We start from the raw sequence: 25,758 nt of genomic DNA, 5'->3' as shown, positions 1-25,758 counted from the left end.
AACCTAGCAGTTCAAAAGCATATCAAAGTGCAAGTACATAAATAGGTACCGCTCCGGCAGGAAGGTAAACGGCGTTTCCGTGCGCTGCTCTGGTTCGCTAGAAGCGGCTTAGTCATGCTGGCCACATGACCCAGAAGCTGTACGCCAGCTCCCTCGGCCAGTAAAGCGAGATGAGCGCCGCAACCCCAGAGTCAGCCACGACTGGACCTAATGGTCAGGGGTCCCTTTACCTTTAAGTTTGTTATTGGCATAAGCTTTCCCACCACCCTTCTGAGTAATACCCCTCCCCACTATTTAACTATATATAAGGGTCTGGTGACATCTGTTTCAGTGTATCTGAAGAAGTGTGCATGCACACGAAAGCTCATACCAAGAACAAACTTAGTTGGTCTCTAAGGAATTTTTTTATTTTGTTTTAAGTACAGTGGTACCTCGGGTTACAGACGCTTCAGGATACAGACTCCGCTAACCCAGAAATAGTACCTCGGGTTAAGAACTTTGCTTCAGGATGAGAACAGAAATCATGCTCCCGCAGCACGGCAGCAGCAGGAGGCCCCATTAGCTAAAGTGGTGCTTCAGGTTAAGAACAGTTTCAGGTTAAGAACGAACCTCCAGAACGAATTAAGTTCTTAACCCGAGGTACCACTGTACAAAGCATTTTCCTGGCTCAGAGACTTTGCACCCTGTGTGATCTCTGCCTCCTATGTGCATGCATGCACACACAGTCATTTTCCATAGTGAGAAACAGGAATCGCAGGACCAGCCATCAGCAGACTATGACTCAGCCCCTTTCCTTTTGAGCAGAAGCGACAACACAGGCAGATCCAGGCAAGACTGCCCGTCAGAGATACCAGGGGAATTTTACTGCTTGAAGCTGTTTCTCAATTATCGCTTTTATTACAGTACAACTTCTGGGGACGATGAGTTAGGAGCTTTCCAAGGATAGGAAAGCAGAATAAACACATGAGAAAGGAATACCGTATTTTTCGCTCTATAAGACGTACCAGACCATAAGACGAACTTAGTTTTTGGAGGAGGAAAACAAGAAAAAAAATATTCTGAATCTCAGAAGCCAGAACAGCAAGAGGGGTCTCTGTGCAGCGAAAGCAGCCATCCCTCTTGCTGTTCTGGCTTCTGGGATAGCCGCACAGCCTGCATTCACCCCATAAGACGCACACACATTTCCCCTTGCTTTTTAGGAGGGAAATAGTGAGTCTTATAGAGCAAAAAATACGGTAGATTACCAAGAACACTCCTGATGTAATACAGTGAAGGTAACGTAACTTTTGGGTTGCGAACGCTGCAAACCCGGAAGTATATACTTATGGGTTTCGTTGCGCTTGCTTGCGCCACGATAGGTGTGGGTCCCTCTCCCATAGCATGGATATAAGAAGAGCAACCAAGCAGCTCCAAAAGGCATTGCAGTTGGAGATGCCCAAAAGCAAAAGTGGGAAACCCTACCGAAGAGACTCTGACTAGAGAGCAGGTAAGAACAACAGGAAGGAATTAATTGGGTATTTTGCTTGTACTTCCTTGTCCCATAGGATCCCCAACATTTCCCAATTACTGGTGCCAATTACTGGTGCCATTACAGGAAGGTGACTGTTATTTGAATGGCATTGGAAGGCACCACATAAATCTCATAACTGCTTCAGCTTTTCCCAAAGAATCTTGGGGTTACTATCAGACTGAAGCCCATTTTCCAAAAAGAAGAGCAATGTTCATTTCATAGCATTTATATGCCACCTGACTGTAGAAAACCTCAAAGTGGTCCTTGATGCCAATATCCTTAATAATGGCAAGCAGAAAGTGCTCTCGCTCCGTCTCCTATTTGTATGACTTTTGCCTGGCTACGTCACCCTCCATTTTATTTTACTATATTGATGGCCCGAAATCCTATGTGCTCAACAGTTGGTGGCTGACTAGCCGTCAAGCCTATTATTATTATTTTATTAAATTTGTATACCGCCCTATAACCTCAGGTTATTACAAATACACCTTACACGGCTCATTTATGATCTTGAAGTCAGCAGTACATCAACATCCAGAGACTTGAGACATTTTGAAGAACACTTGCCAAGAGTCACTCTGTCAGAACCTAAGGCACCCATTGTGGGTTTCTTTTTAAAATTCTCTTCTCCAAGCACAAGGTGCTGCTTCCATGGCACAACAGCAGGCACCCCCAAACTCGGCCCTCCAGATGTTTTGCGACTACAATTCCCATCATCCCTGACCACTGGTCCTGTAAGCTAGGGATCATGGGAGTTGTAGTGCCAAAACATCTGGAGGGCCGAGTTTGGGGGTGCCTGCGCAAGAGAGTTCATCCATTTAATGAACTTCTGTTCCCTAGGACTACAACTCCCATCAGCCCCAGCAGGCATAACTGTAGTCCCCCCAAAAATGGAAGGCAGTAGAAGATGAGGCTCCAAGACTTTGGCCACCTCATGAGAAGAGAAGACTCCCTGGAAAAGACCCTGATGTTGGGAAAGATGGAGGGCACAAGGAGAAGGGGACGACAGAGGACGAGATGGTGGGACAGTGTTTTCGAAGCTACCAGCATGAGTTTGACCAAACTGCGGGAGGCAGTGGAAGACAGGAGTGCCTGGCGTGCTCTGGTCCAGGGGGTCACGAAGAGGCGGACACGACTAAACGCCTAAACAACAAAGGTCAGGGAAGGCTGGCCCAGCGGCTATGTGCATCAGGCCACTGTCAACTTGAAGAGGCTACAACGGGCACAAGATTATTAATTGGATGTGGCAAGGAAAGTGTATGTGACAGAGCAACTGAATATAATTTGGATCTAGGCAGATATGGAGACAAAGAGAATGGCAGGCACGAAGTGTGCTAAGTCATTCATTGGGGGCAGAAGAGCAGCCCAATTAAAGAGACTGAGTCAGGAGTTCAGAAGATGCGCCTGGAGATTGTTTGTCGAGACTAACGGCCCTAAATACACCCACATTTTCTCCCACACTCTCACGTCATCACCCGTCACACCTCGCAACCTTCCTTCCTATCCTGATGAGCCTTCCCCTTTGTTTTTTGTTTTTAAATTTTTGTTGGAGGCTGCTCAGAGTGGGAAACCCAGCCAGATGGGCGGGGCACAAATAAATTATTATTTTGTTTTTGTTTGTTTAGTCGTTTAGTCGTGTCCGACTCTTCGTGACCTCATGGACCAGAGCACGCCAGGCCCTCCTGTCTTCCACTGCCTCCCGCAGCTTGGTCAGACTCATGTTTGTAGCTTCGAGAACACCGCCCAACCATCTCGTCCTCTGTCATCCCCTTCTCCTTGTGCCCTCCATCTTTCCCAACATCAGGGTCTTTTCCGGGGAGTCTTCTCTTCTCATGAGGTAGCCAAAGTATTGGAGCCTCAGCTTCACGATCTGTCCTTCCAGTGAGCACTCAGGGCTGATTTCCTTAAGAATGGATACGTTTGATCTTCTTGCAGTCCATGGGACTCTCAAGAGTCTCCTCCAGCATCAGTTCTTTGGCGATCAGCCTTCTTTATGGTCCAGCTCTCACTTCCATACATCACTACTGGGAAAACCAGAGCTTTAACTATACGGACCTTTGTTGGCAAGGTGATGTCTCTGCTTTTTAAGATGCTGTCTAGGTTTGCCATCACCTTTCTCCCAAGGAGCAGGCGTCTTTTAATTTCTTGACTGCTGTCACCATCTGCAGTGATTTATTATTATTATTATTATTATTATTATTATTATTATTATTATTATTCCCCTCTCACCAAACTGCACTTCAAGGCCTGCTCCCAATTTCTTGACCTTGATTTCTCAAGAACGCTCTTCACTGATCAACCATCACATCAAGGGAGCACACTCAGTTCCTTCATTTAGGTCAGAAACTCCTTCGCCCAGCGAATCTCAGGTTTTGAGATTGCACTCCTCAACTTTCTGCTCCCCAAACCATCGCCAACCGCCTGCTCCACAACAGCACGCAGAGAGGTCCGCACATGCAAGCAATAAACAAGCAACAACAATAACAATAAGCCCCAGCTTCTTATGCCTAGGGCTCCACATCAAGAAAATACTCAGCCTCCTCCCCAGAACCATACCTTCGCACTTGAGGGCTATGTTTTTAAGACCCACCAAATAACTGGGAGTTGTTCTGAACCTTCCCCCCCCCCTTTTGGTGTTGTGTTGCTAACCCACCCTGGGACCTTCGGCTTGAAGGCTTCTCAAAAGGTGTGGCCAAGGGCAGGAAGACCCAAGGGCAATCCAGGAAACTGTTAAAAGCACTGCACTGCAGTACAGTATAATATATAATCATATCTCAAGAGTGATAATTATACTTTGGGAAAGATTTGTGCCGCTTGTGCATTGCTTTATGCTTCCTGGATGTCCCAGGATCATATTCATGTAGTTGTGTTCTGTGTTATAAATGAAGCACGGCTCAGAGTTGCTACCCCCAACCCCACCCCCACCCCCCGTTTTCCAATGTGTTCCTTATCTATAATAAAAAAAAACTGGCAAACAAAATTGTTGGTTCGAAAGTGTGGCCCCAGAGCAGGGGGAAAGGTTTGAGAACCACTAGGCATTATTATTACTATTTTTACTATGCCTGCCCCTACCTCGTACCCCCTAGGCCTCTGCCTCTTCCCCACCCCGCCCCCACAAGGCTAATAATAATAAAAATAATAATAATGCTGTCTGCCCCTCCCCCTCCCTCACTGGGATAGTAGTAGTAGTAAGAAGAAGAAGAAGAAGAATGCTGTCTGCCCCGCCCCTTCCCCACTAGGCTAATAATAATAATAATAATAATGCTGCCACCCCTTACCCCTCTGCCCTACCCCCACTGGGATGATAATAATAATAATAATAGTAATAATAATAATAATAATAATAATAATGCTGTCTGCCCCTCCCCCTTAGGCCTCTGCCCCTCCCTCACTGGGATAGTAGTAGTAGTAAGAAGAAGAAGAAGAATGCTGTCTGCCCCGCCCCTTCCCCACTAGGCTAATAATAATAATAATAATAATGCTGCCACCCCTTACCCCTCTGCCCTACCCCCACTGGGATGATAATAATAATAATAATAATAGTAATAATAATAATAATAATAATAATAATGCTGTCTGCCCCTCCCCCTTAGGCCTCTGCCCCTCCCTCACTGGGATAGTAGTAGTAGTAAGAAGAAGAAGAAGAATGCTGTCTGCCCCGCCCCTTCCCCACTAGGCTAATAATAATAATAATAATAATAATGCTGCCACCCCTTACCCCTCTGCCCTACCCCCACTGGGATGATAATAATAATAATAATAATAGTAATAATAATAATAATAATAATAATAATGCTGTTTGCCCCTCCCCCTTAGGCCTCTGCCCCTCCCTCACTGGGATAGTAGTAGTAATAATAATAATAATAATAATAATACCGCCTGCCCCTCCCCCTTCCCCACTAGGCTGATAGTAATAATAATAATAATAATAATAATAATAATAATAATAATAATGCTGCCCCCTCCCCCTTACGCCTCTGCCCCTCCCCTTCCCCAATAGGCTATTAGTAGCAACAACAACAACAATAATAATCATAATGCTGCCCGCCCCTCCCCCTTACGCCTCTGCCCCTCCCCTTCCCCACTAGGCTGATAGTAATAATAATAATAATAATAATACCGCCTGCCCCTCCCCTTACGCCTCTGCCCCTCCCCTCCCCCACTAGGCTGATAGTAATAATAATAATAATAATAATAATAATAATACCGCCTGCCCCTCCCCTTACGCCTCTGCCCCTCCCCTCCCCCACTAGGCTGATAGTAATAATAATAATAATAATAATAATAATAATAATAATAATACCGCCTGCCCCTCCCCTTACGCCTCTGCCCCTCCCCTCCCCCACTAGGCTGATAGTAATAATAATAATAATACTGCAAGAGGGCCCCTGCCCCCCCCCGCGCGCCTCCCACCTTCTTGACGGCCTGCTGGAAGCCGAACTCTCCCGCCTCCTTGAGGTCCAGCCAGATCATGGGCATGCGGGGCACGGCCTCCATCCTGCCCGGCCCCGACGCGGCGCAGCACCAGCCGGGCCCCTGCCAGGAGGCCCGAGCCCAGCCCAGCCCGACAAGCAGCAGCAGGAGCAGGAGGAGGAGAAGGAAGAGGACGCGGCGGCGGCGGCGGCTGAGGGGCTCCTCCGGCCCGGCCCGACTTCCGGCGCCCCGCCCACTCCCCGCCGGAAGCCGCGGCGCCTGACGGGAAGCCGAGTTCCCACTCCCGGGGACGCCGACAAGAGACGCTCGGGGACTACAACTCCCAGAAGCCCCGGCAGCCGGCCACGCTTGCTCGGGACTGATGGGAGTTGTAGTTCGGCAACCACGGAAGGCCGCGCAGGTGTTGAGGGAGCGCATCTGGACAGCTGTGCGCAGGATTCCTGCATTGCAGGGCGGGGTTGGACTAGATGACCCCCAGGGGTCCCTTTCTGGGATTCCAGACCCTATTTTCCTTTTTTTTACCCCCATGGTAGTCTTTATTAATTTTAGAAGTACACTGGTACCTCAGGTTACGGACGCTTCAGGTTACAGAATCCGCTAACCCAGAAATAGTACCTCGGATTAAGAACTTTGCTTCAGGATGAGAACACAAATCGCGTGGCGGCAGCAGGAGGCTCCATTAGCTAAAGTGCTGCTCAAGGTTAAGAACAGTTTCAGGTTAAGAACGGACCGCCAGAACGAATTAAGTACTGTACTTAACCAGAGGTACCACTGTACATGGACGTGGGTGGCGCTGTGGGTTAAACCACAGAGCCTAGGACTTGCCAATCAGAAGGTCGGCAGTTCGAATCCCCGCGAGGGGGTGAGCTCCCATTGCTCAGTCCCTGCTCCTGCCAACCTAGCAGTTCGAGAGCACGTCAAAGTGCAAGTAGATAAATAGGCACCACTCCAGCAGGAAGGTAAACGGCGTTTCCGTGCGCTGCTCTGGTTCGCCAGAAGCGGCTTAGTCCTGCTGGCCACATGACCCAGAAGCTGTACGCCGGCTCCCTCGGCCGATAAAGCGGGATGAGCGCCGCAAACCCAGAGTCGGCCACGACTGGACCTAATGGTCAGGGGTCCCTTTACCTTTACCTTTACAAGGGGTCAAACTGGTAACTGCTGCCTCCTGTGTTGTTTTTGCTGTATTAGCAGCACCGAAGTGACCATCCCTGGCCGGTGTGTCTGGAGGTGCTGGGCTGCCCAGACAACAAGACCTCCTCTTGGCCTCACTGATGGGGTCCAAAGGAAAGCAGAGCAAGATGTTGGCCACCAGCTTGGCTGCAGGAGTTGCTGGAAGGAAGAGTACAAGGTGCCATCCAACCGTTTTAGGGACTCCATTCCAGATTTGTGTAGGGTTTACTTCCGAGCCTTTTGTTCTCCCGAATATATCCCTCAAGGCAGTGGGTATGGATTTTTCCTTGGGGGTTTACTCCCAAACAAGTATATAGCCACAAAGCTGTGGAGGTTCAGGATCAGAGTCTTCCTTCTCCTAAAGGGGCTCGCTTCCCAGATTGACAAGCCCCATCTGGCGCTCATAATAATAATAATAATAATAATAATAATAAAATAATTTATTTGTACCCCGCCCATCTGGCTGGGTTTCCCCAGCCACTCTGGGTGGCTTCCAACAAAGATGAAAACTACACTAAAATGTCACATATTAAAAACTTCCCTGAACAGGGCTGCCTTCAGATGTTTATCGCTTTGACATCTGATGGGAGGGCGTTCCACAGGGCAGGTGCCACTACCGAGAAGGCCCTCTGCCTGGTTTACTGTAACTTGGCTTCTCGCAGTGAGGGAACCGCCAGAAGGCCCTCGGAGCTGGACCTCAGTGTCCGGGCAGAACGATGGGGGTGGAGACGCTCCTTCAGATATACTGGACCGAGGCCGTCCAAGCAGACATGCCTGTCTGCAGCATGTGCAGATACCGCCTCATATTGCTAAGGTAGGATATAAAATAATAATATAAAATTTATTATTTCTACCCCGCCCATCTGGCTGGGTTTCCCCAGCCACTCTGGGCGGCTTGCGACTGAATATTATAAACAATACAGCACCAGACATTAAAAACTTCCCTAAAGAGGGCCACCTTCAGTTGTCTTTTAAAAGTATAATAGTTGTTTATTGACATCTGCTGGGAGGGTGTTCCACGGGGCAGGTGCCACTACTCAGAAGGCCTCTGCCTGGTTCCCTGTAACCTCACTTCTTGCGGTGAGGGAACCGCCAGAAGGCCCTCGGAGCTGGACCTCAGTGTCCGGGCAGAACGATGGGGGTGGAGACGCTCTTTCAGGTATACAGGACTGAGGCCATTTAGGGCTTTAAAGGTCAGCACCAACACTGAATTGTGCTCAGAATGTACTGGAAGCCAATTTTTCAGGACCGGTGTTATGTGGTCTCGGCGGCCGCTCCCAGTCACCAGTCTAGCTGCCGCACTCTGGATTAATTGCAGTTTCCAAGTCACCTTCAAAGGTACAGGTAAAGGGACCCCTGACCATTAGGTCCAGTCGTGGCCGACTCTGGGGTTGCGGCGCTCATCTCGCTTTATTGGCCGAGGGAGCCGGCGTACAGCTTCTGGGTCATGTGGCCAGCATGACTAAGCCACTTCTGGCGAACCAGAGCAGTGCATGGAAACGCCCTTTACCTTCCCGCCGGAGCAGTACCTATTTATCTACTTGCACTTTGACGTGCTTTCGAACTGCTAGGTGGGCAGGAGCAGGGACCGAGCAAAGGGAGCTCACCCCGTTGCAGGGATTCGAACCGCTGACCTACTGATCAGCAAGTCCTAGGCTCTGTGGTTTAACCCACAGCGCCACCTGCGTCCCTTACATTCAAAAGGTAGCCCCACATAAAACTATAAATGCAATAAGTCCCTCTGAAAGAAGATATGGGAGCACCGCAAATCATCACCATTATTATTATTTTCTAAATTTGTATACCACCCTTCATCATAGACCACAATCATGATTTTCCCATCTATGTACATACAGATCTAGCTGAACATGGAGCTCTGCCTTGATTGTTGCAATGCACCCCATTACTGTTGTCGTATAAGTGTAAGATTATTATATAATCTGAAAAGGCTGTTATAATCTTAGACGGTAGGGTGGCTGCAAGGGGCTTGGCTTCGACAGTCACAAAGCGATCTTGCAGCACTTCCAAATTTGCCAATTTGTTTTGTAGGACCTTCTCCCCCTATTGATTCTCTTTCCCCCTTCGCCCGTCCATCACCTTTGCCCTTTCTCACCGATACATCCTCTAAAAATGGTTCAGGAGCAGCTGTTTGGGACTCTTCGCTGCTCTCCCTCTATTCTTCCCATGCAATTATCCCTCATATGGCCAGCCCACATGCGATTATGCAACTCGCTCCTAGTCCTGAAATGTCCTCTTTTAGATATATACCATCTCTTTTAACATTAAAAGGAAAAGGGCTTGTTTTCTTGTTTATATCGTCAGCTCTTTCCCTCCCCTTTCTTCTCCTGGCTGACAAAGGCACCACCAAAATAGAAAAATCAAGCAGAAGGCAGGAGCCTATTTTTACTGCGGAAGAGGGTTTTTTTCCTTCTTCTCTCCCCCCCCTCCAAAAAAAGAGTTAATTACTTCCTGGTGCTGATCCTTCTAGAATAGATTATCCAGGGCTGGAAAGAAGGAGGCAGAAATGTTCCATTTATACCCAGGTCGCTTCCAGAAAACCTGGTCATTGAACATTCAGACCGATTGCTTTGCAGGGAGTTTATGAACACAACCAAGTTACAGGGAACCAGGCAGAGGGCCTTCTCGGTGGTGGCACCCGCTCTGTGGAATGCCCTCCCACCAGATGTCAAAGAGATAAACAACTACCTGACATTTAGAAGACATCTGAAGGCGGCCCAGTTTAGGGAAGTTTTTAATGTGTGACATTTTGATGTATTTTTAATCTTCAGTTGGACGCCACCCAGAGTGGCTGGGGAAACCCAGCCAGATGGACAGGGTACAAATAATATATTATTATTATTATTATTATTATTATTATTATTAAGCAGCCATACAGCATGGATGCTTGCGTTGAGATCCCTACATTGCAAGGGGTTGGACTAGATGACCCTTAGAGGTCCCTTCCAACTCTATAACTCCTTTATCATTTAGCTGAGATTCCTGAATTGCAGCGGGTTGGACTAGATGACCCTTTGGGGTGCCCCTGTCATTCTAAGAAGGACGGGCCGGCGCTGTGACTCGGCATTCCGGAAGCTCCCTTGCAATTCCCGCGGTGGGCCAGCGGGGGGAGCCCGAGAGACGAGGCTCCCTCCATCCTCTTTGCCTGCGCGTTGGGCATCCTGGGCGCGCAGCATCCCTGGACCATCCCTCTCCTCCTCCTCCTTTCCCCTCCCTCCTCTTCCCCCCCCCCCTTTGCATCTCATTGCTTCATCCCCATCCGACGCTGCCAGACAGGCGGCGAGTCCAAAGGCAGCCCCGGAGGGAGATCGGTCGCATCCAGGCTCCGCAGCCCCGCATCCCCAAAATAACACGGACCATCCGCACTGCTGGAAGAGGATCCCGGGCTGCACAGCTCGCTCTCCTTTCTAACTGGCGTTTGGCTCTCAGCATCCTTCCTGCGGCGGAGGCTCTGCGCATCTGCACGCTTCCCCCCCCCCTTAAACCCCACCACCAGCACCAGCTCTCCTGGGGGAAATCCGGATTTTCCTCTCCGCCCCACAAGAGCCCCATCGCTCCTCTTGGATAGCATCGGAGAAGGGGCGGCCGGGCGCGATTGCGGCAGCAGCAGCAGCAGCGTCGTGGTGGTCGGGAGAGCGCAGGATCTGACCGCCCCGGGGGCCCCATCCGTCGTTTGCAAGGAAGACGAGGGGGGAGGGAACGGGGAGCCAGCAGCCCCCCACACGCAGCCCCAGGGGTGCAGCAGAAGCGACTTCTTCCAGGGACTAACGAGAAGGAAAACGGCATGACGCCCCCCGGCGGCGGCGGGAGGAGTCCGTCTGGGGACCGATCGGACAGGATCTAGTTTTTTTTTTTTTTTAAAAGAGGTCAGTGGGGGTGGGGGGAAGGGAATCGATTCCCACCGGGTTCCCCAGTTGCAGTTGGGGTTTTGCAACAGCACCTTTCCGCAGCAACGCTTGGGGACGTCTGCGCGCGCCCTGTCTCCAACCAACAGCTTTGACCAGCAAGGATTTCCTCCATCTGGGGGGGGGGGGAGGCAGGAGGCACCCACCCCGCTCTCACACACACGACACCTGCAAGCTTTGCAATCCGCCTGGCCGTCAAAGGAGCGCCGGCGCTTTTTGCAGCGGCTGGAAACTTGAGTTGCAAAACCCGGAATTATTCCCAGGACGCAGTAAAGGTGCGCACTGGAAACCGAGCGTGCAAGTTTGCAAATGGGTGGACTGGAGCAGCAGTTGCAGGATGAGAAGCGCCACAGGCACTGAGGCCACGACGCTGGTGCAACACCGATAAGTCTCCCCACCCCGGCTAGTTGTGTTTGGCCACGTTAGTCTGGCAGCCCATCCCTTGCAAGGCAGGAGGAGACTTTGCTTCCAGGGGCCAGTCCAAGCGAGAACACCCCACCGAGGCAGAATCCGGCCATGAGGCCTGGGCTCCTGCTGGTGGTCGCTTGTAGTGGGCCTGGGGTCCTTTGACTCAGCCCCTCGCCCGCCTACTCCATCCCAGCTCTTTCCCCTTCCCTTCCCTCTGACGCCATGGGGACTGTGCTGTCCCTCTCTCCGGGCCTGCGGAAAACCAGCCTTTACGACGACGGCTCCTCCAGCTCGCTGGCGCACTACCCCGGCCTGGCGGGTGCCAAGGGCAGCGGCGGGGGCGGCGGGCAGAAGGCCGAGAAGGGGCTCAAGAGACACTCCATGCTCATCCCGGCCTTGACCTGGAAACGGCTAGTGGCCTCGACCAAGAAAAAGGGGTCGCGGGGCGGCGGCGGCGGCGGCAGCAAGGGCCCGTCGAAGAACAACGGCAACTACGGCCACGCCAAGGACGTGGCCCAACTGAACCAGGAGAACGTCAAGAAGTCCCTCTCCTGCGCCAACCTCGCCAGCTTCGACGGGGCCGAGCCGCCGCTGGCACCCCTCAGCTCCAAGCGATCCTCCGGCACGCTCAAGCCTGGCGTGGTGGGCGGAGGCACCGCGTCGTCCCCCCGGCGGGTGATTGTCCAGGCGTCCACCAGCGAGTTGCTGAAGTGCCTGGGCGAGTTCCTGTGCCGCCGCTGCTTCCGGCTGAAGCACCTGTCGCCCACCGAGCCCATCCTGTGGCTGCGCAGCGTGGATCGTTCCCTGCTGTTGCAGGGTTGGCAAGACCAGGCCTTCGTCACCCCGGCCAACGTGGTCTTCGTCTACCTGCTGTGCCGCGAGATGATCGACGGGGACACGGTGGCCAGCGAACACGAGCTGCAGGCCGCCCTGCTCACCTGCCTTTACCTTTCCTACTCCTACATGGGCAACGAGATCTCCTACCCGCTGAAGCCCTTCCTGGTGGAAGCCTCCAAAGATGTCTTCTGGAACCGCTGCCTGCGCATCATCAACGCCATGAGCGCCAAGATGCTTCGGATCAACGCTGACCCCCACTACTTCACCCAGGTCTTCGCCGACCTCAAGAACGAGGGCAACGCCAAGAGGGAAGACTTTGCTCGCATCCTGGACCGGTGACTGGTTCTCCTGGCGAGGACCAGGGACCTGGCCAGATTCACCTGTTCCTTCCTGGTCCCTGGAGGGCAATGGATGCTTGATGGCACTAAGGTCCCCTTCTGAGGCCAAGCCTTTGCCAAAACAGACAACTGCTTTCTCTGCTTGCTGCAGTGAGTCAGACGGGCTCAAGGAAGGTGTTGGACGAGGTGGGTGGAGGTGGAATGCTCAGAAATCTATCCGTCTGTCTGTCTGTCAGAGCTTTTTTCTTTTTTAATATAAAGCAACGAGGGAGGAACCCACAAAGGTATCTGGACCTCTGCCACTGTTTTTTGAAAAGGCCAGAGGGGGTTTCCTACACCCCTTTTGGTGTCATTTATTCTGGGGGTTTTTCCTGGAATTTCCCAAAAAGCTTTGGGGGGGGGGGGTGAGCGGAAAGATCTGGGGGGCAGGAAAATAATTTTTGAAAATTGGGTTGGGTCTACGAGGCGAACACACAGAGAGAAGCAAATCTGCAGGTCTGCTCGTCCGCCTTGGGCACTAATTAAGTGTGAAGGTGCCACCATTTGTACTTCGTTTATTTTTATTTTTTTAACGAGGCTAGCTCCTTCCCCTGCATTTCCAGACCCCTTTTTTTTTTTGGCTCTGGGGGTCCTGCTGCCCTTGCTCAGCTCTCAGCACTGCCCTCAGCACCAAGTCCGTTTGCAACCGCTGCTAGAATTCTCCCATCCTCATTAGAATGGCCGCCTCTTGCCCTCCTGGAGTCGAATCGGGTGTGCTGCTTGCGCAAAAGGATGGGGAAAGGGTTTCTTTGAGGCAGGAGTGGAAGACGCAGGCCTGACACTTGGGCTTTGGCTACTCTTTGGGGTTTAGTTCTGTGGTGGGGAGCAGAGGGAGGAAAGAGGTAGGGAAATTGAGGAGCCACACAATGAATTCTGAGTAAGGGCCACACTGCACATCAGCTGATCTGCATCAATCTGCTTCTTAAGTTCAGGGTCACTCTCTCTCCCCCCCCCCCGGAAGACAGCCAATAGGGTCTGATCAGGATCAAGGGGAACAGGACCCACTGCAGATCCAGAACTGATCCCCCTGTGCTCGCTCGCATCTTGCATTGCAAAAAGAGGAGGCCTCTCATGTTCCCATGGGACCCCTCCTTTGCCCTGTAAACTACAAACTCCAGGCCCTGAATCTGGATTGCGACCACAGCAAGGGTCACGGTCCCCTAACCCTCATGGCGGGGTCCTGGTGGAGTCCCTTGTGCTGGCATTTTATGCAGGGGACCCTTAATTAAGGGCAGAATTATTTGCAAACTAGGGTGAGAACATAAGGAGAGCTTGCTAGATCAGACCAATGGCGTATTTAGCCCAGGGTCCTGTTCTCCCAGATGCCTGTGGGAAGCCCATGAGCAGGATTCAAACACAGGAGCGATCTCCCTTCCTGCGGTTCCTAGCACCTGGTATTCAGAATCATTGCTGCCTCTGGGGGCTGAGTCTAGTAGCCGTCGATAGCCCTCTCCTCCTCCTGTGATTTGGTCCAGGCCTCTTTTTAAGCCTTCTAGGATGTGTTGTATGGGATGTGGGTGGCGCTGTGGGTTAAACCACAGAGCCTAGGACTTGCTGACCAGAAGGTCGGCGGTTCGAATCCCCGCGACGGGGTGAGCTCCCATTGCTCGGTCCCTGCTCTTGCCAACCTAGCAGTTCAAAAGTACACCAGTGCAAGTAGATAAATAGGTACCGCTCCGGCGGGAAGGTAAACGGCGTTTCCATGCGCTGCTCTGGTTCGCCAGAAGCGGCTTAGTCATGCTGGCCACATGACCCAGAAGTTGTACGCCGGCTCCCTCGGCCAATAAAGCAAGATGAGCGCCGCAACCCCAGAGTCGGTCACGACTGGACCTAATGGTCAGGGGTCCCTTTACCTTTACCTTAGGATGTGTTGTCACGGCTGGGATGACCACACAGATGACCAAAGCGATCGCTTGCAGGCTGCAGTATTATTGGGGACACCAGAGAAGCAGTGTGAGACCCCGTAAAGGCACCCAAAGATCCTTTGCAATGTGCTGAGGGTCAATGTGCCTTTGTTGGGTTGCGGGGGGACGACTTCGGTCTTTCAAATTTTAGCGATGCTCTGTGCAAGGCCAAAAATTGGTACCCATCCAAGCCTCTCACCTTCCCTTTTGCTCAATTCACTATGTCATACTTGCTGTGCTGTGAAACCAGTTGCTCTGACCTATATCTGGCTCTGACATTAGCTTGGACATTTTCTGCTCTTTCCTCGTGGAAGTGTAGAGGTCCCACCAGTTTTGAACCCGTTTAGCGGTTGCTTCTTCCCCAAACGACTCCTGGAAAACTTAGTTTTTTGAAGCTGCTGGAAATTCCCTGCTAGCCATCACAGAGCTGCCGTTCCCTAGGGAGAGGACGATGTTTACAGGGAGATTTTTAAAAGCCCAGTCCTGCCTGCAAGATTATAGTCTGACAGACACAGCACAAAAGGAAAAAGAGTTGGAGGAGGAGGAGGGAGGAGGAATAAAAAAAAAGCTAACTCAGGGAACCAGTTTTTGTAACAACTAGCTGGGATGCAGATAGTTAGCCTGATGGATAAGTGGAAGAAGTCAGCAGGGCAGATTCCCTTTGTTATTTGCCTGCCGTTTGAGAAATTTGGCAACAGGCTGTGTTTGGGTTTGCCCTGATGGAATCCTCGCGGAAATTGCCAAGCAGGTGAGCAGAGCATCATGGGAGTTGTAGTTCGAAGCAGCCCATTTGGCAAAGGCTGGCATAAGATATAGTTGGAAGGAAGTCACAGTGGCGTTGGATAGTTCATGCTGTCTGTTGTCTGACCTTCATGGCATGTTGATGTGGAGATCAGGAACAGAACTGACACCCCAAAGGTATTATTTATAGCCAGTATTCACCAGCCTGGCCTTCTCCAACCCAAAAGACAGTAGGCAAGCTAACATGGCCTGCGTTGTCTCTCACTCAACCTCAGTTGCTCCCCAGTTTGCAAGTGGGACCCCTCATATTATTATTCTACCAAACTTTTAGAAGACATCTGAAGGCAGCCCTGTTTGGGGAAGCTTTTAATGTCTGATGTATTGCGGTATTTTAATATTTTGTTGGAAGCCGCCCAGAGTGGCTGGGGAAGCCCAGCCAGATGGGTGGGGTATAAATAACAAATTAATATTAATTATTATATTATTATATTCTCCCCCACTCCCAATCGGTGCCTTCGGGCTCCAAGATGGAGGCTCACCCCCCCCAACTGCCATTTCGGGAAGCAGCAAACATCGAGATATGTATGAGGTTTACACCTTTTCCTCCAAAGATATCAAGGGGGCATACATAGTTCTTCACCCCCTCCCCAATTCGTCGCCACAACAACCCTGTAAAGTAGCCGAACCTGAGCAGCGGCGAGCGTCACCCAGCTTCGTGGTCGAATGTGGATTCGAACCTGCGTCTCTCCAGGTCCTGGGCCGACGCTCTAACCGTTAGGCCACCCTGGCTCTCCTCTGAGCCTCCTTATAAGGAGATGCAGGGGTCTGGTGCCCTGGTAGCAAGAATGGCCTGGATTGGCCGGTTGGCCTGCCCGTCTCCCAGCCCCTGGTCAGGTGACCAGCCTTTTTGTTAGCTTCTCATCCCACGTAGCAACAGCATCATGGCAACCAGGATGGGAAGAAGCAGACAGGTCCAGATGTTCTCATCTGCTGCCTAAATAAAGACCAAGGAACCCAATTTGTGTGTGGCACCTGGTCACCCGAAGCTCCTGCCCAAAGGAACCCTGGGAATTGTACAGTGGTGCCTCGCAAGACGAAATTAATTTGTTCCGCAAGTTTTTTCTTCTTGCGAGTTTTTCGTCTTGCGAAGCACGGTTTCCCATAGGAATGCATTGAAAATCAATCAATGCGTTCCTATGGAGACCGTCCGGGGACAGAGGGGAAGCGCCGCGCCCCTTCCCCTCTGTCCCCGGACCTGTTTTAAAGCAAGGGAAGGGGCAGCGGGGAGAATCGCTTCTCCCCATTGCCGCCCCTTGGTTCAAAAGGGGTCCGGGGAGAGAGGGGAAGGCGCGGGCGGGAGAAGGCTCTGTCCCCGGAGATTGCGGGGCTGGCAACGGGGAGAAGCGATCTTCTCCCCGCCGCCGCTTGCTTCAAAAGAGGTCCGGGGTGCGGGGGCAAGCTTCGTTTTGCGAAGCAAGCCCATAGGGAAATCCGTCTTGCGAAGCAACTCGAAAACGAAAAAACCTTTCGTCTTGCGAGTTTTTCGTCTCGCGAGGCGTTTGTCTTGCGGGGCACCACTGTAGTTGAACAGAGGAAGCCGCCTTGCAAGGACTCAGGCAACTGGTCCAGCTAGCCAAGTCAGGCCCAGCCTTTGCCAACTTGGCACCCTCCAAATGTTTTGCAGCTCCCAAAGATCTAGAGGGCACCTGGTTGGCGGAGGCTGAGGGAGCCCAATATTGTCCTCACAGTCCGGCAGGGCCTCAGACAGGGAGTCTGCATGCCTATTATTATTATTATTATTATTATTATTATTATTATTAAAATTTGTATACTGTCCTTCATCCGCAGATCTCAGGGCGACTCGCAACCTAAAAACACAATATAAAATAAAACACAAATCAAAGTTCTCAAACACAGAGACACGACTAGCCTGCATTTTAAGAAAAAAGAAAATTTGACCTCTTCCTCCCCCCCTTTTTTAAAAAAAAAATCCTGTGCACATATATATAACGTTATCTCTTGTTGATTTCCATGGCAACTGGCAAAATTTGGAGGTTGCAGCTGAACCACCAGCAGAGAGAGGTTGCGTGTGTGTTTCGAGACAGAATCTAGAGTTTTCTTTAAGAAAAGAAAAGGAAAAAAGCCTTTAACTCCTTCACCCGATGAAAGGGCTCCTTTATTAAGGAACAAAACCTTTCTTTTTCGTGGTATGAAGTCCTAGTCTTATGCTAAAAGGTCTCTTGCTTGTCTATAGAAACCTTCAGTAAATTCCCCCAGAATTTTCCTTTTTTGCAGGTCACCGATGGGAGGCAGGAAGCAATCAGATGCTATTCTTTAAATAGCACAATTCGATATAGGGGAGGATGGAGACCAGGGGCTGGGAATCTCATGGGAGCAACGTCAGGCCCTGTGATTGGCAGGCAGCACGGACCCTTCCGATTGGTCATCAGGGAAATGTGTTGGCTGACACCTCCATTTAGGACTGGGGGGGCCCCACAAACCATTCACCTGCACCGGGTGCCAAATTTTTGCATCGCCCGGGGTGGAAAATCTGCCACCAGATCTAAAAGGAGTCTAGAAACAATTTGTGGGACAAAATGGCGGCTACCTTTTGTCTCAAGAGATCGGCATCCCTCTACCAGTTGCTGGAAAACAAGTTATTTATTTCGTTGAACTATATCCCAACTTTTTATCCAGGGAGCTCAAGCTGGTTCTCTCCCTCTCCTCATTTAATAATAATAATAATAAAATTTTATTTATATCCCACCCTCCCCAGCCAAAGCTGGGCTCGCAACAACCCTGCGCGGTAGTGAGCTTCATGGCTGAGAGGTGATTCGAACCCTGGTCCCTCTCAGGTCTCGGTCTGACACTCTAACCGTTTGGCAAGCAGTGACGCAAGAGGGATTGGGTTCTCATCCCTTGTTGCAAACATCAGTTTGGTCACTGTAGAAAAGAGGGTTCTGGGTTTGGTGGGTCTTTGGTCTGATCTAGTAAGGTCATTCTTCTGCCAGGAGTATGGATCAGGTCTGTCTGCTGTCCCCAGGCCACAGAAAGATGCGCTTCTGCACCAAACACGGTTGCCCACATTTTAATTCAAGAAGGCAGACTGGATCCTCCTTGCTGTCTGAACAGATCCGTTTAGTTCGAATTGAATGTCAACAATGTTTAGGCAACACGATGACCATATACATACGTAATAAAGGTAAAGGGACCCCTGGCCATTAGGTCCAGTCGCGGACGACTCTGGGGTTGCGGCGCTCATCTTGCTCTATAGGCCGAGGGAGCCGGCGTTTGTCCGCAGACAACTTCTGGGTCATGTGGCCAGCATGACTGAGCCGGTTCTGGCGATCCAGAGCAGCGCACGGAAACGCCATTCACCTTCCTGCCAGAGCGGTACCTATTTATCTACTTGCACTTTGACGTGCTTTCAAACTGCTAGGTGGGCAAGAGCAGGGACCAAACATTGGGAGCTCACCCCTTCACGGGGATTTGAACTGCTGACCTTCTGATCGGCAAGTCCTAGGCTCTGTGGTTTAACCCACAGCGCCACCTGCGTCCCTCCATACATATGTAATAGACGATCTTTATAGAATTCCTTCAAAGAATAACAAGTTCAAAATGAAATATTACTCACAAAGTCTCTGGAAACCTTTCAATGAAGCGAGGTGCCAAACTTTGTACAATGAAAGATAAGCTGTGGAGCTTTGTGTATTCAGCAAATATAATGTCCAACACTGAACAATATCCGGAATCTCTGTTCAGTGTTGGACATTATATTTGCTGAATACACAAATACTCCACAGCTTACCTTTCATCGAACAAAGTTTGGCACCTCGCTTCATTTAAAGGTTTCCAGAGACTTTGTGACTAAGATTTCGTTTTGAACTTGTTATTGTTTGAAGGAATTCTATAAAGATTGTCTATTACGTATGTATATGGTCATCGTGTTGCCTAAACATTGTCAATGTTCTCTTTTGCAACACAGGGGTTTGTTTAGTTCGAATTGAATAGCAGGAGGAAACAGATATGCTCAGGGTGAACTTTTGTAAACGATGGGTCTTGATGGAGCCCAAACGAACGTCACACAAATAGAAAGCCATCGCCAGGCTTCAAGAAGCCCCAAGTTTCCCAGAGATAATTTTTTTAAAAAAAAAAAGAAAGAAAGAAATCTGGGGGGGGGATTGCCCTCAAAACATCCCAGAGAAGATCATATATGCTCAGTGGCTGCAAAATTCTCACTGGGGGGAATGGAATGGGGCGACAGGAATGCGGAGCAAAACGTGTCACGCTGCAACTTTTTGCTGCAGGTCGTACTTCTTAGATTCAACAGGACCTGTGGAGAAGGGGGAGGTTGAGAAAGATAGAGAGGTGTGTGTGTGACGGTCACATCGATGTGCCGCCTGAACTTCCCCGTCAATCTCAGCAAAACCCTGGCGCACCTAGGACCTGAAGCCCGAGGCCGTGAAATATTTGCCCTCTCTGCTTTGGCTAGCCAAAAGTCCTGCAGAATTTCCTGGCCGGCGAGAGGGCTGCAGTCCCAGTTGCTATGTGATCCCAGTTCTGTAATTGTCCATCGCCTGTTTTTTGCAGGCAGGGAGAGCCAGCCCTTTCCGGTTTTGCAATAGGCGTCACTCATTCCAGGGTAGCTGCCCCTAATTTCTGCGTTATGTAAGACAGCCTTTGCCAACTTGGTGCCATTCAAATGTTTTGGACCACAGCTCTCATCAAGCCGTGTGGTCTGGTGGGAGTTGCAGAATCATAGAGTTGAAATGGACCCCACAAGGTCATCCAGCCCAACCCCGCCTGCAGTGCAGGAATCCCAGCTACAGAATCCCCACCCAGCGTTTCCTGCGCTTGCCACATTTACGGCTCCACAAGCAGGGCGAACCCAGCCTTCGTCAACCTGGGGTCCGCCAGACGTTTAGGACTCCAACGCCCGTCAGTGGCTGATGGGCTGATGGTCAGGGGCCAGCAGTCACCTTCACCTGCTGAACAGCAGCCTGAAGGGGGAGACGCCATAGTGACTTCACCTGTAGCTGATCAGCCTTCAAGGAAGCGGCGGAGAAGGCACTGATGAGAATCAGCTGGCTTCTGCCTCCTTAAGCAGAGCTCTCGGATGCTGTGGTTCCTGGCCTTACCTTGCCGCTTCCTGTTCTACATCTGGCCCCTTGGTTTTGTGACTAAGAGCCTCATGCTCTACCAACTTCATCTGCAGAGCACATCTCAGAGACTCTTGTCTCCCACAGGCTCTGCACAACAGGACCACGACACCGATGGGATTTGGAGTCCGTAAACATCTGGGATGGGGGAACATCCCAGTTGATGAAGGCTGACATGAGAGCTTTGGAGAAATGAAACCGAACTGCCTTAAACATAGCCAGACCGCTGGCCAGTCTAGTAATGTCTACTCCAGGCAGTGCTATTTTTCTAGAAAAAGAGGGGCTGGAACTCGCCATGAACACCTCTTAGAATGGCTCTGGGAAGGGAGAACCTGCAGTTTGATGTCAAACCCCAGTGTTGAAAGACCTACACTGGCTCCCAGTACGTTTCCGAGCACAATTCAAAGTGTTGGTGCTGACCTTGAAAGCCCTAAACGGCCTCGGTCCAGTATATCTGAAGGAGCGTCTCCACCCCCATCGTTCTGCCCGGACACTGAGGTCCAGCTCCGAGGGCCTTCTGGCTGTTACCTCCCTGCGAGAAGCCAAGTTAGAGGGAACCAGGCATAGGGCCTTCTCGGTGGTGGCGCCCGCCCTGTGGAACGCCCTCCCACCAGATGTCAAAGAGAACAACAACTACCAGACTTTTAGAAGACATCTGAAGGCAGCCCTGTTTAGGGAAGCTTTTAATGTTTGATGCATTACTGTATTTTAATCTTTTGTTGGAAGCCGCCCAGAGTGGCTGGGGAGGCCCGGCCAGATGGGTGGGGTATAAATAATAAATTATTATTATTATTATTATTATACTCCACCTGGGGCCGGTGAGAGTTCAGAATCCAACATCACCTGCATGGCCGCAGGTTATTGACCCCTGCTCCAGTTGACAGTAGTTCCGCAAGAGAAAGGGAATCTTTCCTAGCCACCTGAATCTGACCCCTTTAAACAGGCGTTTGAACCCTGAGCTCTGACCCCCAAGCCCTGCCACACACATGCCACATCCTTCTGTATAGGATATTTACGTAGCTGGAGAGAAGCAGAACTGAGAGAGAGAAACCATCACATTATAGAGGCGCACACAAACCGTATTGCTACCTGTACACCTATATTTTTATACGTGAGGCTATCTGTAATAATTGGCTTCGGCTGTTGACTTCTTTTTATAAAAGATCCAGGGTCTGCAACCGCGGGGCTCATCCAGATAACGGCTTCTCGGCACCCCTGATCTAGGACTGGGACAGATGCGCCAAGCTGGGAATAACTTTTCCCGCTCAAAGAAATATCCCTACATATAGTGGTGGAAAGTGATCTATTTGGACAGCCAAGCCCGTGTGTGTATTCCATGACCAAGCAAGCACAGAAATCAACCACGGGCACCAAATTAAACCCCTTGAGAACCTCGGTTCCCTTACAAAAGCCAAGTTTCTAGGCCTTATGGGTTTGAAAGACACACTTGCATCTAGAGAAGGCCCATGTCCTTTCCCCTACAAATTTGCATCGTTGATATAAGCTGCAGGATTCATCAGTGGTTGGCACATAATTTGATGGTGACATGTGGATATTATTATTATCATTATTATTTTATTTAAGGGGAAAATACAGGGAGCCCTATGCATAGCCCAAGCTAGCCCCATCCTAGCCAAGGGCCATTATGGTTGTAACCTACAGATTTGGACTGGGGGAAGAACTCCGTCCTCGAAAAAGCAGGAAAAGCCAGTCGGGTAAACCCCTGGAGACTATAAACGCACACCCCGCCAAAGGGACTCTTTTAACTCTTGGGCCTCTGGGAGATTTTGATCCCACTCATCTGCTGCTAAAAACCCCCAGCAAGTTCCCCTTCGGTGGAAATGCTGATATGTAGATATAATAATGTAAATAGCTTTCCTAAAGGGGTGGGGTGGGGAAAATGGACATTGTGCATGTTGAGATGTATCTATTTAATTTCCGTCTTTCTTTCTCTCCCCGTGGTTCCTTTTCCTCTTTTTTGGAACGGTTTGCTTTGTAATTTTAAAAGGATGGGGAGCCCCCCCCCCGCAAAAAAATGTGCTGGATTATTCCTGCTTTCTATCCTGGGACTAGGACACCAAGATGACCAGGACCGTTCCTTTTCCTGATGCAATAGGACTGAACGTTTATTTTGAATACCGAGGCAACGGTTGCTCTTTCAAACCTCTATTGATTCCTCTGGTGGGATTTCCCCCCAGCAACTTTCTCAATAGGGGTCGAGGGGAGCTTGGGGGACAAAAACGCGACCTCAAAATCTCCCCCCTCGCCCTTTCAGGAAGGGACAATTTATTCTTCTTTAGCCGGCCAGTGGCTTCCAGTCTGCAAGGAAGGCTGGATTGCAAAACACAACCTGGACTGTTTAGCCTTATCCCAGGCCTGCCCTGTGCTGAATGAGGAACCCAAAAGATATTTAAAGTTTTGGAAAAAACAAACCCAACCCTCATCCAGAGGGCATTTGAAATCTCTTTGTATGATATTTACTATCTGAGTCTTGCCTAAGTGTTTGATTTCTACGTAGTATTGACCTGTATCATTTGCGGGGAGCAAACTGGAAGGGGAGATTTCGGTGGGGTGGGGTGGGGTGGGGTGGTGATTGCTGACCATGGCACTTTATGCAAAATAAAATAAAATCGGAAGAAATGTTAACTGTTGTTTTTTTTTAAAAGAAAATGAAATGCCAGAAATGAAAAAAAACAAAAAACTCTTCTGAATTTAATGTCTGTAACCACAAGGCAGCTCTTACTGTGGGGCAGGACCGTTGGGTAGATTGCTCCAAAGCAACTCCCACAAGTCAACAGGAAAGTATAGAATCGTAGAGTTGGAAGAAACCCCCAGAGATCATCCAGTCCAACCCCCTGCAATAACTAAAGAATCCCTGACTGTGGCCATCCAACCTCTGCTTATAACCGTCCAATAAAGGACAGTCCATCACCTCCCAAGGGTGACCGTTCTACTGTTGAGCAGATCTTGGAGTCAGGAGGTTTGGTAATGAGTTGCAATTCAGCAGCTTCTCTTTCCAATCTATTTCTGAATTGCAACTCATTACCAAACTTAAAACCATGGAGAGACCTGGTCTGAACAAAGACATTGGATTCTTATCTCGTTATACATGACTAAGCCATTTTTCACCTTCTCACGCCTTGCCTTTTCTTGTAAGACCTATTGCAGTCGTTAAGAGTCATCAACAGGCTCATCTCAGCTATCTGCCAATCTCCCATTCCCACCACCCTTCTGAGTAATACCCCTCCCCACCTTCTCACTATATAGAAGGATCTGGCAACTTCTGTTTCAGTGTATCTGAAGAAGTGTGCATGCACACGAAAGCTCATACCAAGAACTAACTTAGTTGGTCTTTAAGGTGCTACTGGAAGGAATCCCCCCCCTTGTTTTCCTCTTCCAAAAACTAGGTGCGTCTTGTGGTCTGGTGCTTCTTATAGAGCGAAAAATACGGTACTTAATTCATTCTGGAGGTCTGTTCTTAACTTGAAACTGTTCTTAACCTGAAGCACCACTTTAGCTAATGGGGCCTCCTGCTGCTGCCATGCCGCCAAAGCACAATTTCTGTTCTCATCCTGAAGCAAAGTTCTTAACCTGAAACACTATTTCTGAGTTAGCAGAGTCTGTAACCTGAAGCGTCTGTAACCCGAGGTACCACTATAACAGGTTTTAGTGAGCTGGGAGAGTCTGTGGCAGAAAAAAATCCAGTATGGTGGTACCTCGGGTTACATGCAGAAGTGGACAAAATGACAGAAAGGATTCGAAACCTGCGGGACCAGAGATTCACAGAAGATTGGAAGAAACATACGAACTATTTGCAGAGCCACTGTAATCGACAAATTACACTAGTAGGACTGCAGGAAGTTTTGTAAGGAGAAATATATGAAACATTGCAAAGCAGAGAAAGAAGAGAGATATTAGTTTTGAGAGTTAAATGCAATAGTGGAAGTATGAAATGTATATTAGGTGAATAATTTTCAGATGTGATTGATGGAAGTAAAAAAAATGGTGCAAGAAATGAAAGTACGTTTAATTACTGTTGAAAATGATATGTTGAAAATTAATTTAAAAATTAAAAAAGGAAGAAACCCTGGAGCGCTGCTGCCAGTCAGTGCTAGCTGGAACAGATGAGGCCGCTGTTTCTTAGGGCCAGCAAACCCAGAGTCGTCTCCTCATCCTTCCTGGTTCTGATGCCCTCAGCCTTAGAAGGCCTGCCAGGGATATGTTGTGCCAAGGCTGGAGGACGAGGGGGAAGGAAGACGGAGAGATCGACGGCTGAGAGATATGCTTTCCAACAATAGACTCCACAAGAACAGGTATCCGTCAAGGATGCAATATTCGCACGCATCAGGAGTGGGAGGGTATTTTTTCGCTGCTGATAAGTTAATATTTTCCCCGTCCAAGGTCAAGCATGTTTTGACGGGATGCGTCTCGCTGAGCGAATACAAGTGGGCTCTGGAGGACAATCGTGGGAATGATGAATGGCATCTGAGAATCTGGAGTCCAGAAGGCCCATCACGCCTCAAAATCATGCGCTCTGGAGCTATAAGCCCTCATCTCTCCACATCCCAGAAGCGTTTGGGTGGACTGCGGTTACCTAGCAACAAGAGGAGAACTTCCACTGTATACCCAGAGATAAGGATGGAGGAGGAATTTTGTCTGCTCTAACGGTATTATAGATTCCGAGGGGGGGGAAACACCCCCTAAACTAGGGGTCAGCAAACTTTTTCAGCAGGGGGCCGGTCCACTGTCCCTCAGACCTTGTGAGGGGCTGGACTATATTTTGGAAAAAAAATATGAATGAATTCCTATGTCCCACAAATAACCCAGAGATGCATTTTAAATAAAAGGACACATTCTACTCATGTAAAAGCACGCTGATTCCCGGACCATCTGCAGACCAAATTTAGAAGGCGATTGGGCCGGATCTGGCCCCCAGGCCTTAGTTTGCCTACCCCTGCCCTAAACCCTAGAAATTAATAACTGGTAGGATTTTGATTATTCAGGATGTGAAGGGAGAAATAGAAGCTGCAGAGGAATTCCTGGGCTACCCTAGGCGAAAAGACAAGATAGGGCCATTAAGAAATAATACCGGGCCACTGAGGGCCATTGGCAAAGCAAAAATTGTGCCTCCCCATTTGCCCTGTGGTGTGAACTGGGGGTTTGGAAGGTTGCTGGAGTAAAGGGACCCCTGACCGTTAGGTCCAGTTGCGGACGACTCTGGGGCTGCAGCGTTCATCTTGGTTTACTGGCCGAGGGAGCTGGCGTTTGTCCGCAGACAGTTTTTCCGGGTCATGT

The 25,758-nt window shown here is 49.9% G+C and overlaps 1 protein-coding gene, 1 long non-coding RNA gene and 1 pseudogene across 3 annotated transcripts in view; 1 reads left to right on the top strand and 2 right to left on the bottom strand.

Annotated features, from left to right (window-relative positions):
- The window catches only part of PTPN23 (protein tyrosine phosphatase non-receptor type 23), a 61,450-nt gene extending 55,363 nt beyond the window's left edge, over positions 1-6,087 (bottom strand). The window contains exon 1 of the mRNA XM_082192142.1: positions 5,924-6,087. Coding sequence (XP_082048268.1) covers positions 5,924-6,007 — 84 coding nt within the window. The 5' untranslated portion in view covers positions 6,008-6,087. The remainder of the gene's footprint in view (positions 1-5,923) is intronic.
- A 4,290-nt stretch (positions 6,088-10,377) lies between these two features.
- On the top strand, positions 10,378-23,045 carry LOC309515016 (cyclin-dependent kinase 5 activator 1 pseudogene; annotated as a pseudogene). Its single transcript, XR_014224584.1, has 2 exons — positions 10,378-12,810; positions 22,481-23,045. The product of XR_014224584.1 is annotated as a cyclin-dependent kinase 5 activator 1 pseudogene (transcript).
- On the bottom strand, positions 12,986-14,877 carry LOC309515107. Its single transcript, XR_014212275.1, has 2 exons — positions 14,519-14,877; positions 12,986-13,472 (listed from the first exon to the last, which is right to left on the bottom strand). It is a non-coding gene; the product is annotated as an uncharacterized lncRNA (long non-coding RNA).
- Positions 23,046-25,758: the final 2,713 nt, after the last annotated feature.

This window comes from Podarcis vaucheri, assembly GCF_965113315.1.
Source record: "Podarcis vaucheri genome assembly, chromosome: 12".
NCBI lineage: Eukaryota > Metazoa > Chordata > Lepidosauria > Squamata > Lacertidae > Podarcis > Podarcis vaucheri.
Note: the sequence above shows the minus strand (reverse complement) of the source record. Positions and strands in the feature narration are given on the sequence as shown.